Source organism: Antedon bifida, chromosome 9 (genome assembly GCF_963402885.1).
Source record: "Antedon bifida chromosome 9, ecAntBifi1.1, whole genome shotgun sequence".
NCBI lineage: Eukaryota > Metazoa > Echinodermata > Crinoidea > Comatulida > Antedonidae > Antedon > Antedon bifida.
Genome location: NC_136234.1, coordinates 7,536,930 through 7,553,105, shown reverse-complemented (window position 1 = coordinate 7,553,105; position 16,176 = coordinate 7,536,930). Strand labels below are relative to the sequence as shown.

Genomic DNA, 16,176 nt, shown 5'->3' with positions numbered 1-16,176 from the left:
CTCAATATTCCCCGCTCGATCGGTATTAATTCTATTTATAGAAATTATGCAAACTTCGAACTCCTCCACGTATGCAATACCACATCGTGGCCCCCTCAAATAAAAAAAGAAACATTTTGACATTTTCGATATTCAATCAAACCGAACACTGTAAGCAAGGCAAAAATATGGGTTTAATGATTTCAAAATTAGGAGATATTTTAATGAGTTCTTTCAAGGGTGGAAATCCATCGAGAATTCTTATGTTGGGTTTAGATGCCGCAGGTAACTTTTCTTTTTATTGTTCAAATAAATGTGCACATCATTATAGATTAAATTATCTCAATAACTTTTCAAATTCAGGGCATTGAAGTTTTTTTATGATGATTAAACTTATTGCAAATGCTTGTTTTAAAACCAGGTAAAACAACAATACTTTACAAATTGAAACTGAATGAAACGGTCACAACAATCCCAACTATTGGATTTAACGTGGAAGAAGTTTCGCCAAATAGACATGTATCTTTTACAGTATGGGACGTTGGTGGTCAGGATAAGATTCGATGTCTTTGGAGGCATTATTACCAGGGAACAGAAGGTAGGCAACAGTTTTAACTTTAATATTTCAAACGGATCGTGTATTTTTTTCTCTTTTCAATGTTCTCCATGATCAAACTGTTCCCTGTGTTTTGTTTTCCTTCATTCTGTTCACGGCGATATTAGCTCATATCTTTATCGCTCATCAAGGTACAGGGGCGGCAGGGGAGTAATCTTCTTTTTGACACAAAAAAAACCATTACCATTAGTTTACAGTGTATAAATGTTTACGCTTCCTAATCCGAACAGCCCATGACCGACGAGGAGCTGCTGACCACTCGAATTTGTCTTCAATAGGTCTACACATTTTTATGATTTCAGGGTTGATATTCGTGGTCGACAGTGCTGATAGATCCAGGTTTGAAGAAGCAAGGGAAGAACTGTTTGCGATACTGGAAAGTGACGAGATGACCAGAGGAGTTCCCTTGTGCATCATCGCCAATAAACAAGACTTGCCTGGTAAGAATCCCCTGTCGACTGGGAGCTTTCTTTCAATTTGAAACGAGAGTCCGATTTGAGGTTAAAATTATGATATTATAATGAGGGGAAAAACAGAAAATAATGAAAAAAAGTAGGAAATGTTTAGAAATTATGTAATGAAACATGAATGAATAAAGGGTCCGATCAATCATAAGATGTAAAACAAGGGATATCTACAGTTTTTGTTGTTGTAATAATCGCAATTTAGAAGTTAAACAATGTTCTTACAATCTGTTCTTCTAGGTTCATTATCTCCATCAAGTTTGGCAGACGCTCTTTGTCTTCACAAGTTGAATGGAAGGAACCCATGGCACGTTCAAGCAGCTCAGGCTACCACTGGACAAGGACTCTATGAATGTGTTGATGAACTTGCAAGTATGATCAAGAAATCAAAACGTTAATTCACCGAAAAAAGTAGAAACAGACACTTTGAGATTGTGGTGGTAGGCTAAGAGATGGAAATTACTCGCTTAGTATTTTCATGTATAGTTGTAATATGGTATCTGAATTTAAATAATCGAGATAAATTTTATTTGTATATTTATAATTCATTCAGATTTATAACATACCGTATACTTACCGGTACAGAATTTAAACTATGTATTGGTCATGACATCTTTTTATTTCATAACGATATTTGTAGATTTTATTGCCTTTTAACACATTATTGTTGCATTTAAATATTTTGTGCTTCTCTTCGGGAGGTTTTAAAAATAAATAATATAATAATAATGCATAAGTTAAGGATGGTATGACGATGCTCAGACGCAGTGTACTCTACTGCCACCGTGAGCTGCCTACATTGCACTGAACAGTTAATTATTATACGTTGTTTTGCTATAAAAATTAGGTTCATGGTTGTACAGTATTGTAATTAATTTCTATTTTATTGTTAATCAGTATAGTAATAAATATAAATTTGTAATTTGTTATTTTGAATTCTTCTAACACATATACCTCAGTGAAAATGTTGGTGGGACAATAATTATTACTAAGAAATTGTTGTTTTCATAATACACTATAGATTATGTTAATGTTTTAAATGTTTTAATTCATTCAATTTTATCAAAGAAATTGTTATACTCAATTGATGATTTTACGTCTGACGTCATGAATAAACACTAATGGTGAAAATGACGTTGTATTTTGTAATACAATACTGCGAGATTATTTTCTCAGACCATCCCTAAACGTTGAAAAAAAGACGAATAAAATGATCGATGTAGTGAATGGTGTACTAAGGTCAAACAAACACGTTACAGATTGTCTTCCTTATTGACTGACGCAGCAATACTGCTGCACATACAACTCTAAGAAACCGTCAACACTCTATTTAATTTTACCAGTGTGTCATGGCAAAGGTAAACCTATCTGGTCGATACGTTCTAGATAAAAGTGAGAATTTTGAAGCCTTTTTAAAAGCTTTAAATGTAGGAATTATACATCGTAAAATGGCTGGTAAAGTTAAACCAACCGTGGAGATCGAACAAAATGGTGACACTATTGTGATTAAAACAAGTACAACGTTGAAGAATCAACATCAAGAATTTAAAATTGGTGAAGAATTTATGTCGAATATAACATGGGGTGAGAGGGATTCAAGAGTCCGTGCTTACTGGGAAGGAGAGCGGCTTGTCATTTCACCAGTGGAAGATGATGAAGATTTACCAACGATAACAAGGGAAATCATTGACGGAAAATTAGTCCTGACTCAACAAATCAGAAATGTTGTAGCTAAAAGATATTTCGTAAGCTGCTAATTATATCTCAAGTTGCTACATGAACATACCACCGTCCTGTTTTACTGCTACACTGTTTTTAATAAAATATATTTTTCTACACACAATTGGACAAATAAAACGGAGCTATAGTTTTTCACCAGTGCTATACCAATGGCTGTAACAGCTGTACAAAATAGTTTACTTTTCTAAAGCTATGGTATATTAAGAGGGCTGACAATTGATCTGCAATTATAGGGAAAGAGAGTGTATTAAACAGTATTATGTTAATACTTTAAAGTCATTGTAGTCGGCTTACAGCTGCAACGGGCCGGAAACATCTAATGCTTTAAACCGTCTTCCAGCAGGGATCGCCCTATAGTTATTGTTTCATACGTATATCATTCATATATACATCAAATTTTAATAGTAGCTTATACTTTACAGAAATTGTGAACGAAATTTTCTGAACAGTACTAGGACAATAACACATGTATTTCCATCCAAAAAGTTATAAAATTTATACGAAATACAAATTAATTAGATTTATAATTCTTTTTCTATCACAGAACATTTATTCAGAATTATAGATAGGGTGGCCTATGAGAGGTATAGGCTAGTTATGCATGCATGTATATGTCTATCCTGCAGTAATGGTGTTGATGGCTTATATCATACATAAGTATATACTTACTACAGGTACTTAGTACCTGCATTATTTACAACAAAAAAACCTGCATATTTTGTAAATTTGCTACTGTACGTCGATGCTGAGTCATTCACACGGAAATAATCTGTGAAAGTGCTTTCAATCAGACACGATATTATATTATTATATATATATTACTATAGAAGGAAGTTTATCAGAAAAATAATAAATAAAATACTTAGCTTATAATATACGTGTCAATTGCCATTGTTTTCTTGTGCAAATAACAAAATACATTATTAAAACATTTATTTAATAAGAAGGAAATTACCATACAAGGCAGGAAAGAAATTTATTAAACCAATTATACTGTAGTTTTATAAAAGTAAGGTGTGCTATTGGTGCATTAAACTGTATAAAATGTGATATCATGTCCTCATCATTCGGGGAAAAGATCTTAATGCCATAATTATGTAGTAGTATAGCAGTACTAGTGTAATTATTAAATAGTAGTTCATAGGCGTAGGCGGGTAGATGTCTGGGAGGGTGCGAATCGTAAATGCGGACCTACCTAAAATTATTTAAAATAAAGCTGAGGCCCCCGGAAATTATCTATTTGAAACAAAATATTTTAGAGTCATTTTGAAAATAAAGCTAGGTCCCAGAACTTGCACTTATACTTTGGAAAATGAAACCAAATAAAGTGTCCAGGAGCAGCATTGGTGAGTGATTGCCAAAATGTGAGCCAGTGAGGCATACGATGCATGCGGACCGTGACGTTAATTAACAGAAATGAAAGTAAATATATTAAATGCAAACAGCGCGAGCCACACACAAAAACCCTATTACCAATTTTAATTTTTGTACAATTCATAAAACAATTACAATAATCATAATTTATAAGTGTGGCGTGTTGACCGCGAAAGACTAAAGCCTCATTCGCACTTGATTAAATTATAGGCAGATTTTACCGAGATCCCGGTAAAGTTTCCGAAGGTAAAATCTTACCATCATTCGCACTTGGATTGTTCCACTTGGTTAGTTTAACCTCAACTAACAAAACAGCCTAAACAAGTAACTATTGAGGGCGCAATATTGTGACCTTCATAGTGACCTTTACTTCCACATTGTCAAAAATCGGTGACTACTTCTTCTTCGCATGCAGCTAAAGTAAAATGACGTCACGTTTGAGTCTGCGCGCATATGATGCAAAAGGAATATTTGTCACCACGTCTCTCTTGCGCGCTCAGCAGTGAAAACAATTATATTTTGTTGTATATGCCGTGATTTTAATTGTTAAAAACATGATCGTCAGTCGATGGCTCAGGAGTTTCGATAAATCTCGCGTCGCGCGTGGTGTGGAAAACACGCTCAGCAAGTTTACTTTATTTAATATGCAGGATACTCTGCTTTAACGTGACGTCATTTTACTTTAGCTGCATGCGAAGAAGTAGTCACCTCAAAAATCGCGCGAACGGTAAACCATTTTGAGAAACAAAACTAGCTGTAGAGAACGTATAACGATGGCAGACAAAAGGAAGAAGAAAACTGAAATAAGAAAAAGAAACTGGAGCCATGCGGAGACGCATGCTCTTATTGAAATATGGGGCCAGAAATCCCATCAAGAAGGATTCGAGGGAATGAAGTACAATTCGAGGGTTTGGGGCAGTATCACCCGAGAATTGCTGGAAGCCTTTCCAGATTGCCCATACAAGACATGGGAATCTGTACGGGATAGAATTGAATATCTAAAAAAAAAATACCGTGCCGCCAAAAAATTAAACAATAGCAGCGATGAAATATAAATTCAATTTCTTTTAAAATTGAGGGCGCCAAACATAAAATTTACAAGATCGAATACAGGTTGAAAAAAAAATTAAATTAAAAAAAAGGTTGCCTCAGCACTAAGGCCCTGCCACAGCCTTTTGGGGTCGTTTCCAGCACATCACCAGATGCATTAATGTTGTCGCCTCATGATGTGTGGTGGAAAGGGGGACGTATTATTCTGGGAATCCCAAACACATTTTGCTCGCATAGCTTTAACTTCGAACCCACGATATACGTGGCGACTGAGCTAACTGGTCATTTTAGTTCTAACACTAACAAGGTTAGTATGATATTTATGACGTAATGATGAATTACGTAATACACGTATAAGTAGACTATTATCAGCTGTTCAATTTACTTTGTGGCGTAAAGAAAGGATTACGTTCGAACCTCTACAGATATTTTTTTTTATGGAAAATAATGAATACATGTTTTTCTTTATTTTTTTTAAAGATATTTTGAGGGTTGTAAATATCAGGCCTACACAAGTGGACTTTAAATCAGAAACAAAGTTGTATGGCATTATTTTCCATAGACTGCCATAAAAGTTGAAATGCAATCTAGAACATATATTAACAAAATGGAAAACTGTGGACTGAAAAAAACAAAAAAACATTTCATTTCATTCTTGAGTTGACTTGGCAATCAAGCAATGCTAAATATTGATTTATGACGCATAACACTAAGCCTTATTAAAAACTGTTTTTTACCAAACGTGATAAAATGCCTGATAATACACATGAGCTTGGAAATTAGTATGCCATGTGGTTGGCGTTGTCGACGAGGCGGAGGAGGAGCGTGTGTGTTAGTACCCAAAATATACGGGGCGCCGTATGAAACATTGCTAATTTTGTCGAAATATTACAATTTTGTCTACACATAATTAATTTTGTCAATACAAAATTCATTTTGTCAACACAAAATTCATTTTGTATTGACAAAATTCATTTTGTGTTGACAAAATTTATTCTGTGTGGACAAAATTCATTTTGTCTCGACAAAATTAATTCTGTGTAAACAAAATTAATTCTGTGTAGACAAAATTAATTCTGTGTTGACAAAATTAATTCTGTGTAGACAAAATTAATTCTGTAACGACAAAATTCATTCTGTAACGACAAAATTCATTTTGTGTAGACAAAATTCATTTTGTGTAGACAAAATTAATTCTGTGTGGACAAAATTAATTCTGTGTAGACAAAAATTAATTCTGTGTAGACAAAATTAATCCTGTAATGACAAAATTCATTTTGTGGCGACAAAATGTATTCTGTGTAGACAAAATTTATTCTGTGTAGACAAAATTCATTCTGTGTAGACAAAATTCATTATGTGTAGACAAAATTCATTTTGTTGCAACAAAATTCATTTTGTCGCGACAAAATGAATTTTGTTAGCCGAGCCTACTCAAGCGTGGGACAAAACGTTTTAACATTTAAATTAGAAGGCGGGGTTGTTATTGGAAACTCGAAGATTGACAGTTATAGGCGTACGATCAAACAGCGCGCGAATATCGTTTTACGACCTCCTCTACACCGGTGCCAACAAATTGTTAATAGGTGCACCATTTGTGTGGACGCGTGTATTAGCATTATTTTGTAAAAACCAGCAAACGCAAACTTACCTTCTACAAATTCTATCTCGATTTATTTATGTGGTCTTTATTAAATTTAAAATATGTTTTGTTACAAATATGTAAATTTTGTTTCTGTATATGTTTATAATTATGATTCTATATTTAAATTAACTGTTTTTAGTTTTTCTATCTAGTTAGGTTTTATATTTACTTTTGTTTTTAGTCGCGTGAAAGCGACTCTATAGTTCACTATGTTCACTTTGCGTTTTATCGCGTTTTCTGTACTCTTTGAACTGCACGCGACTTACAGTGGCTGTTGGCCTTGTTTGCTATATGCTTTTGAAAGAAAAATGGTAAAGCACTTTCTTTACCTCGACTCACGAATCAAACGATTTAAATTGAAAACAGAGTCCGATGCTGTTGTTTGAATATAATAATGTTAAAAATGCTAGATATAAATGTTATGTTTCTATGCTAATTTTACAACTTCATGGTTGATTTTATTTATTATACATTGCTAATTGCAAATAATTGTTTATAGGTTTACATTGTTCTTTGTACTTTTGATGTACGTATTCAGTCTTTGGCTGGCTTGATAAGATTGAAATAAAAATGCATTTTCCACTAATAAAATATGGAATTGTATCGAGAGAGTATCGTAATTTCGGGCAGAATGGTTTTCGGTCTGGAAAGGTCATTATTACACTGTCTGGGGTGTTGATATTTATACATCGAATGTTTTATGGGCAATCAGTCCTGAACCTAGCCAACGTAGGCTACCTGGCCTACTTACTACTGTAGGTTAGAGGTTATCAGTCGGAGAGCCGCGTTGGGAAATATGACCGTTATCGCTGAATTTTCGACTTCGCATGACGTCATAAATTTTAGAAGCCCTCTCTCGGCACAGAAGCATCAACGTTTCGCGCGAAAACATTAGCATAAAGTATACGTCATTTAATAGCTGTTTAATAAACATTAATAGGCGAAAAATTAACCATATATGGTAAGATCAGTTCCTTATATGTTTAAGATGTCGCAGGTCACCTAATTGTCTGAATAATTTGTTGGATTTGTTGTCAGCGACAATTTCTTTCCAAAGTTCGTGTGCGTCCGTCAAAACTGAAGTTTTCTAACAGGTGTTTGTTTACAAATTTTCCATTAGTGGGATTTGCATCCCATACAGTGAATTACCAAAAAACCGACGTATATGGATAGAGTAAGTATCAATAGTCTGTTTTACGTTAAAATTGGCTTGAAACCCTATTTAAGCTTCCTATAGCGAACATTTTAAAAAAGGTCCTCATGTCATATATTGTTACGTCTCGCGGCACTAGTTCCGTCGTGTGTGGTGCATGGTGTGTTGATTGTGGTTGTTGTAGGTGATCTGAGTATATGCACGACCTGGTGGATCGTTGTCGTATTATATCGGCCTAGGCCTAGTAACATGTTCTGTTAATAATTTAAATACTTTAGTTACAATTTAGTATTATTAAAGTATCGTTACAATCCTACTCTATATTGAAGATGCATTGGGAAGTTTTAAAAAGATAATTAAGCAAATCGCAGCCTGATACAGGTATAGGCCTACCTATTCTATATAGTTAAATATTTATTTATAGTAAAATTATTGACAACTGAGGGGTACAATTTATTTATAATATTAATAATTATTACAATAAACAGACATAAGGAAATTTTGTATTTGCTGCTTTTTCATGGTAGGCCTATATCTGAAAATATTTTCAGGTTGTTGAATAATTATACTGTATAACGATGCAATGTTTTGTTCATATCATAGTGACAATTATTTAAATAGTTTCATTCATTACATTTCAGCTATTCATTTTCATTTTAGGTTTTTTGTTGGTATCAAGACTCGACGATTTTCTGTCTCGTTCTTCAATATGAGGTTGGACGGTGGAAGCTGTAATGGTTTTCTCGATTTCAATATCATTGCTGCAGCTGATAGTTTTTCATTTTATTCGCTAATAATAATATAACATATACATTCATACGCATTCAAGTTTTAGAAGCGTTTCAGATCAGTCAATGATAAGATATAAATTAAGTTGCAATTGATTGATTGATTTACTTTATTAACCAGTCACACAGATACATACAATATAAACATATAAAACAATATGATATAGGCCTAGCTAGTTTGTTATGTTTGATGAACAAGGTGCTATTTAAATAATATATACAGTAGTAGTATTTACTATTTATATCAGTATTGTTTGAAAGATATTTGTATTAAAAACTGCTTTTTCACATTCTGTATACGTAAAAAAAAAATTGGTTGCTTGTGTGAAATGCAAGTTGTATCTAATAAAGTAATATTTATATACAAGTGTGACATTTACTGCCAGATACTGAAATACTGAGTACCAACCAATCACTGTAACAATACTCAAGTAAATGATGGACTTATATTTTTATATCTTGGTTTCAGCTGGGCCCATAATTATCTTTTTTAAAAACATGACCATATAAAAATACACGTTTGAGTCTCTGAAACAAACATGCCCGATTTTATAAAACATTCCCCATATATAAATTGAAAATTGGTTATTTTCCATTTATTGTTTTTTTAACAGTTTTTTATTTGTTCTGGGCCTAGTTTCTCCTTCAGGCTTCTTCAGGCTTCTTCTTGCTTGGTATATGAGCAGAGCTGGGATAGACCTACCACCAGCCTAGACTATAGAATACCCAGCTACTATTATTAACACTCACTAGGGTAGGCCTACCTATCTATATATTAGTATTATATCAGAATTACTCAGCCTAGCTAGGCCTAGAAAATACTATTTTTAGGCTTAGCTAGGCTAGAAATCAAGTAAGTAATTATAGTAGGTAGCCTTTCCTAGCTCAGAAACCAAATAGAACAATAATCGGGGAGCAAATTGAAATCTTAGGCCTATGCCGTAATACGCCTGCATGAAAACCGTATTGAACACAGACACGATTCGGTCCGGGACGATTCGTACCAGCTTCGTAAAACGTAAACAAAGTTTCAAAATGGCGATTTTTCGATCGAAACAGAACAGAAATGTAGTAGGTTTGGTTTGATTAGTGGGAGTTGCATCCCAAGAAAGCTTAAAATTAGATTTTTATTTTAATAGATAGCTTAATAGTTTATCTTGAAAGGATTTTAAATTCGCTTTGAAACCTTATCTAGAAAATATGAAATTTAATGATTTTTTACCATCATTTAAAAAAAAATTAAAGTAAAAAAGTTTATACATAAAATAATGATATTTCTTGAAACAAAAAATCTGTGGAATTTAGATCACAGTTTTTATCATTATTTACACTTGTAGTTCAACTATTGAAATACGTTTATTGATTTCATTTAATATCAAAATTATACCATTTTCTAAGTGTACTAAAATAGCAAAAATTCCAACATTTTCCACGAAGCGCGCCCTCACAATGAATGAAATCAGTGATGCGTTACCAACGCGGCTTTCCGACTGTTATTAGGTTTCGCAGGGTGGATGACTGTTATAATAAAACTAACGTGAACAATCTTTTGTAGTCAGTTCAGTTCAATGTTTTTTTTTCTTCAAATAACGGACAGCTTTCAGCATCATTATTTCTGCAATGATTATTATTATCTTAAAGATATATTGTCCCATGAAAAAATGTTTTTTTTAATCTTTTTGTTGAATATGTTATTTTAATGTCACATAATAGTTATTCACTTTCACAAAAAATTGGGTCTGGAAAAAAATTATTTAACTGAAAAAACTGTAATTTAAAGCAAAAAATGGTCAAATTGTCTGAAAGCCAATGATTTTTTGGGTAATTTAACTGTTTATTTTGTCTTTTTATAGGTGAAATAATTTTTTTCCCCGTTCTTTTTTCTTATGGAAGTGAACAACTTCATTAAAACTGCATAATGGCCTATTCAAAGTCCGATTTTAAAAATCTTTATTTTTCATGATTTTGGGAGACAATACATCTTTAATTTTAAAATAAAGTATATACATTTTATAAGATTAATAAATAATATTTTAAACGACAAAATATTAAATAGCCCCATTACTACAATTTTACTTAAGTAATAAGCAGGGCTCTAATGAAAACCATTTTCCGATTTTTTAATATAGAATACATTATAATAATAATTATTACTGATCATATCTGATATTTTCAGGGGTCCCTGATATTATAAAATAGATTAATATGATAGCAATAGAGACGGAGGCATGCTCAGCCATAATAACTGAACCAATAACAAATGTCAAAGATTCGCGCGCTGTCATCATTTATAGCTTCACCCTGTCTTGCCCTTTTCACGTTTAAACTCCGCCGCCTTCTAATTTAAATGTTAAAACCGAGCCTACTCAAGCGTGGGACAAAATGTTTTAAAAAACGTTTTGTCCCACGCTTGAGTAGGCTAGGCTAACAAAATTCATTTTGTCGCGACAAAATGAATTTTGTTGCAACAAAATTCATTTTGTCTACACAGAATGATTTGTCTACACAGAATAAATTTTGTCTACACAGAATACATTTTGTCGCCACAAAATGAATTTTGTCGTTACAGAATGAATTTTGTCTACACAGAATTAATTTTGTCCACACAGAATTAATTTTGTCTACACAAAATGAATTTTGTCAACACAGAATTAATTTTGTCGCCACAAAATGATTTTTTTCGTTACAGAATGAATTTTGTCTACACAGAATTAATTTTGTCAACACAGAATTAATTTTGTCTACACAGAATGAATTTTGTTTACACAGAATGAATTTTGTCGAGACAAAATGAATTTTGTCCACACAGAATAAATTTTGTCAACACAAAATGAATTTTGTCAATACAAAATGAATTTTGTGTTGACAAAATGAATTTTGTGTTGACAAAATGAATTTTGTATTGACAAAATTAATTATGTGTAGACAAAATTGTAATATTTCGACAAAATTAGCAATGTCCCAAACGGCGCCCCGTAAAAATATGCTAGATATGACAAAGGGGCTGCATGTACTGTACTTAGTCAAATGGGAGGGTCTTGGTTAAAACAGGAAAATCTTTTCAACATCTTCTTTTCATCATAAGTATAAAATATATTCATTTATGCTTATTTCTGTTTTTATTGGCAATATAGGCCTAAACTTGAATGGAAATATTATTGCTGCTACAGAAGATCTCGAATCCACGAAGCCGATATAACAAAACTAAAGGTGGTCTGCCAATGTTGTTAGCTGATTGAATATGCTTTCAGCTCTGAATATTATAGGCTACGGTACGCATATTATTTTCAAATACTCAAATAAAACGATTTCTCAAGAAACTGTGTAAACAATGTATGACTAATTTGTTGAGGATTATCCTTAACTAAAGATTTTGACAAGCAACATTACAATTGACAGAGTAACATTCACGAGGAGCACGGATTTGCCATAAGTGTATTATGTTGTTGTGTTCAAGACGTGCGCATTCAATCGTTCAAGGTCAAAATCACATTTAAAGTGATGAAAATAGAATAATTTTCGTAAGCGAGTGATTATCTAAATTGTTCAAAAGTACCGTGGATGTGAGTCGTAGGTATTTCCTGTCAATCATATTTGACCAGTAGTAAAACCTTTAATTATGATAGTAAATCACACTTCAACGATGTTGCCTTCCGCTAAAATCGTTTTAAGAATTTCCGGATCAGCCATTTAGGCCTGTGAAATACGCTTAATGCGTATTGTCACATTAAGTACCCATAATGCTTTGCGAATTCTAGTAATTGTAGCTCTTATAATTTATTGAAATAGGCCAACTAATCTGACAGTACGGACACTGTGTTCTAGAAACAACAAATTATCCAATTTAGATCGAATTCTAGGCTAAGCCACCTGGTCATCTTGTGAACAGATACACCGTACATCCTCAGGGGACAGCCTTCCATAGGTGCTGCTTCAATGGTGATCTTAACACGCAATTTCCTTATTATTAATCTGGCTTTTTATCATTTTTTTACGTTTTAATTTTGTTTAAACCTTAATAGTATAATAAATATATCAAATAGGCATATTTTTTTTCAATAAAGGAGCGATACAAAATGATTTAAATAAGCAGTAAAAAAAAATAAGACGATAAAATGACAAAACACTTAGTATAATTGCAAAATGAAGAGATAGCTATACAATTAAAAAATATCACAATTAGGGATGATGAAAATGAAATATCGAATGCAGCCTGGTCAATCTGCAATGTAGGCATTATCGCTGTGTTTTTTATATTCTTGAATGTGAGATATTTATATATATATCATTGTTTAGGTGACAGGCTGCGGGGGAGAGAGCAATTCGTCAAATCGTAGCTGATACCTTGTCTAAATCATTGAAGGGGGCCTACGTCCACACTTATTTAAGGTTTCATTTTGATAGAATGTTCATATTGATCCGTAAACGCTTACCCGTGATCGTATCTTACTATTAATCAATACTATTAATACCTGCGAAATGTTGGAAGGTTGTGAGTACAGTCATCGTGGATCAATGCCGATGTAAAGGTTATAGAAACAACCCAATTCACACGCAAATATATTATTGATAATAATTATTTGATTATAGTCAATCACTTTGTGAATTATTATTGTGTTAATACATTCCAGTAACATAATTAATTCATATTATTTAGGTGTGATTGGTTAAATGTTTTAATAGACATACCTATATTTTCATGTTATATATCTATGTGTTTAAGAGTAGACGTATATTGAACAAGAGAGTGATACATCACTTTTGATCCAAATTATTCTTAAATAATTTCTGATTGATTAATGTACTTTGTGTATGACATTTTTGTAACAACAGAAATGACATTAATACCTGATGTGATTGATGTTTGATTTGTAAAGTACGTTTAACGTTAATTTATGTATGTTTTATTTAAATTCATATTAAGAAGAGTGAAGGTCAAAAATGTTTTAGTTTTCCCCATTAGATTCAATAGTGTACATCTCAATGTCATATCGGCCTCTGTGGTCATTATGACTAAAGTGAAGGCCCAACTGGGTTTCAGCTCGCGAATTGTAAAATGTTAACGAATTTCCACGAATGTGCACCGTTTGTTTTCTAAAAGGTTGAGCCATGGTCTCACATGAGATCGTTAAGCAAATTAAGTAAATTGGGCTAATGTATGTTTATTAATGGAAAAGATCAGTCCGATTTAAATACGGTATCTTCATCATCTTTCACAAAATGTGTAATAGTATATGCTTAAAATTCATTTAAGATTTTAACCTGAGATGTAAAAATATAATACACAATGTTTCAAATGATTTTTTAAACATTAATAATATTCAACGAGGATAGGAACGATGAGACAATGTCCATTTTTGTATCAATATTTATTTCTATATCAATTGCACTCATCCAGCAAAAAAACTTACCAACAACAAATGTATCAACGAACTACAAAAGCACGACGAATAAATCGGAAAACTGTGACCATAAAAAAATCATTTTCATATAATTGTTAGTGATAAATATTCTTAATGTTTTTAGTGTTATTAATTATGAAATGTTATTTATAATATTTGTAATATCGAGCAAAGGAATGAATGCAAAAATCCTGATAAATTACTGATCTTGTTAGGGAAGAGTCAGTCTTTCCTGATCTTGCATTATAAATTAATAGATATTTTCGTCAAGTGTCTGTCTGCTTTTATCACAACAGACCGTTCGATTGAAAGTTAAACAAAGAATCAATCTTGTCTGGCGTTCGACGACGATAAAGTACAGCGACTTGACCAACTATCAAATAAACAAGATAACATATGCAATTGTTTGATTAATGTAATGTTATGCGGGATATTAATTAAAATGTACGCGGCGCCGGACAAACAATGAGAGTAGACTCAATACATTTTTTTTTCTTTAGGCCTAAAGAAATAAAGTTAAAACTTCAATAACACATATTTTTGGCCGTTAATTGTAATGTTGTTACATTTTATTTCGTGATGAGAACATGGAGGAATTACAATTCCTCATGATTTAGAACATCCGCGACATGAAAAAAATATATATATATAAAAGAATTTACCAAAAAAGAAATACTATAGTCTTTAAAGTTGCGTAAATTCTCCCAACTTCAGGTATTTTAAAATGTAGACGGTTAACTTTAATGAATGTGTTTTACGTTCAATACGTGGATGGGTTGCAGGTTTGCTTGGTCTTTTGTATGTCCCTTGGCATTTGGACCAAATAAGCCAATGAACACGTGACATTGCGGCTGCCTTTATGCTGTCCCATCGGATCAAATTATCAAAACACTTTCTAATTTAACATTTTACTTTGCGTTAATAATGATGATATGGCGAAACAGACGTTGGTAATAATATCGAACTGGAGGAAGCCTTTTAATAAAACGAGATACACGCGATAACTTAATTGGATTTTCGTCGTCATTCCTACGCATATTGTCGTTTACAAATAAGACATCCAACGCCAAAACCCTGTTTTTTTGTAACTTTTATTTTACAATTCTAAAACCATTTTAAGACACAGCATTCACATCTCTTTTTAAAACTGAATTTGTATTTCTTTATTCATGAGTTTTAACACGGTTCAATTTTGTTGAACATTAATGTACACCATATCACCATTGCACGAGTTATGTTAGTCCTCAAATTCGATTTGTAACAGGCAGCACATATAAAGTATTGTAACTAATACCTTTTGTCATGGTGATTGTATTTAGTATATAGTAGTTGGGTGTATCCGTACATCCATCGTTGATAAGAATGTGCTTAAAATGGTGTCAGTAATTGCATTGAATAAGCCGGTCCAAGTTACATCAGTCAAACATCGTGATAATAAATAAAACTCATACAGTACAATTATTTTATACGTTCAAACTTTCATCACATTTTACAAAACAATATTACCTGGATACAATCTCACCAGTTACACTTATAACAATATGCTTTTATTTTTTCGTAAAAATTAATGATCAGTAACATAGGCGTACTATTCCTACTATTTGATGCTAATTTGAGTTTCTGGCGTTACATGCGATCGAACAAAAAACACCAATGCTACACCTCCAATAGATTGCTTAAAACCACGAGAACTCACCATATAACTCGACGAAACCACTATAATCGATGATTTTCAGCTGCATTTTTATCATTTCTTATCTCTCAGATTCGCTTAAATATGCGTGTGCAAGTAACGGTTCCTTTCGTACATTTTACGTACATTTCGTCACCAATTAACTCACGTGTTACGATGTGCGGTGGTTCCGCCTTTTCAACTTCTTGAAACACAAGCTTGTCTCCTTCCCAACTTACAACCACCCTTACTTTCTCTCTAGTTGGAGATATATCTTCGAATGGCTCTCCAAT

The 16,176-nt window shown here is 32.7% G+C and overlaps 2 protein-coding genes and 1 pseudogene across 2 annotated transcripts in view; all 3 read left to right on the top strand.

Annotated features, from left to right (window-relative positions):
* The window catches only part of LOC144852343 (NF-kappa-B inhibitor epsilon-like), a 119,721-nt gene that overhangs the window by 83,914 nt on the left and 19,631 nt on the right, over positions 1-16,176 (top strand). The gene's annotated exons all lie outside the window — the stretch shown is intronic.
* Positions 149-1,548, top strand: LOC144852853 (ADP-ribosylation factor 3-like). Its single transcript, XM_078710874.1, has 4 exons — positions 149-264; positions 401-577; positions 898-1,035; positions 1,300-1,548. Exons 1-4 carry the CDS (start codon positions 168-170, stop codon positions 1,455-1,457), a joined length of 570 nt encoding a protein of 189 aa, XP_078567000.1. The 5' UTR covers positions 149-167; the 3' UTR covers positions 1,458-1,548.
* Positions 1,885-3,314, top strand: LOC144851534 (fatty acid-binding protein pseudogene; annotated as a pseudogene).

What these genes read in the sequence shown, in the direction of transcription:
- LOC144852853 (XM_078710874.1), top strand. Translation starts at nt 168, where the DNA reads ATGGGTTTAATGATTTCAAAATTAGGAGATATTTTAATGAGTTCTTTC. An exon ending in GTTGGGTTTAGATGCCGCAG is followed by an intron (nt 265 to 400) that starts GTAACTTTTCTT and finishes TTTTAAAACCAG; the next exon opens with GTAAAACAACAATACTTTAC. An exon ending in TTATTACCAGGGAACAGAAG is followed by an intron (nt 578 to 897) that starts GTAGGCAACAGT and finishes TTATGATTTCAG; the next exon opens with GGTTGATATTCGTGGTCGAC.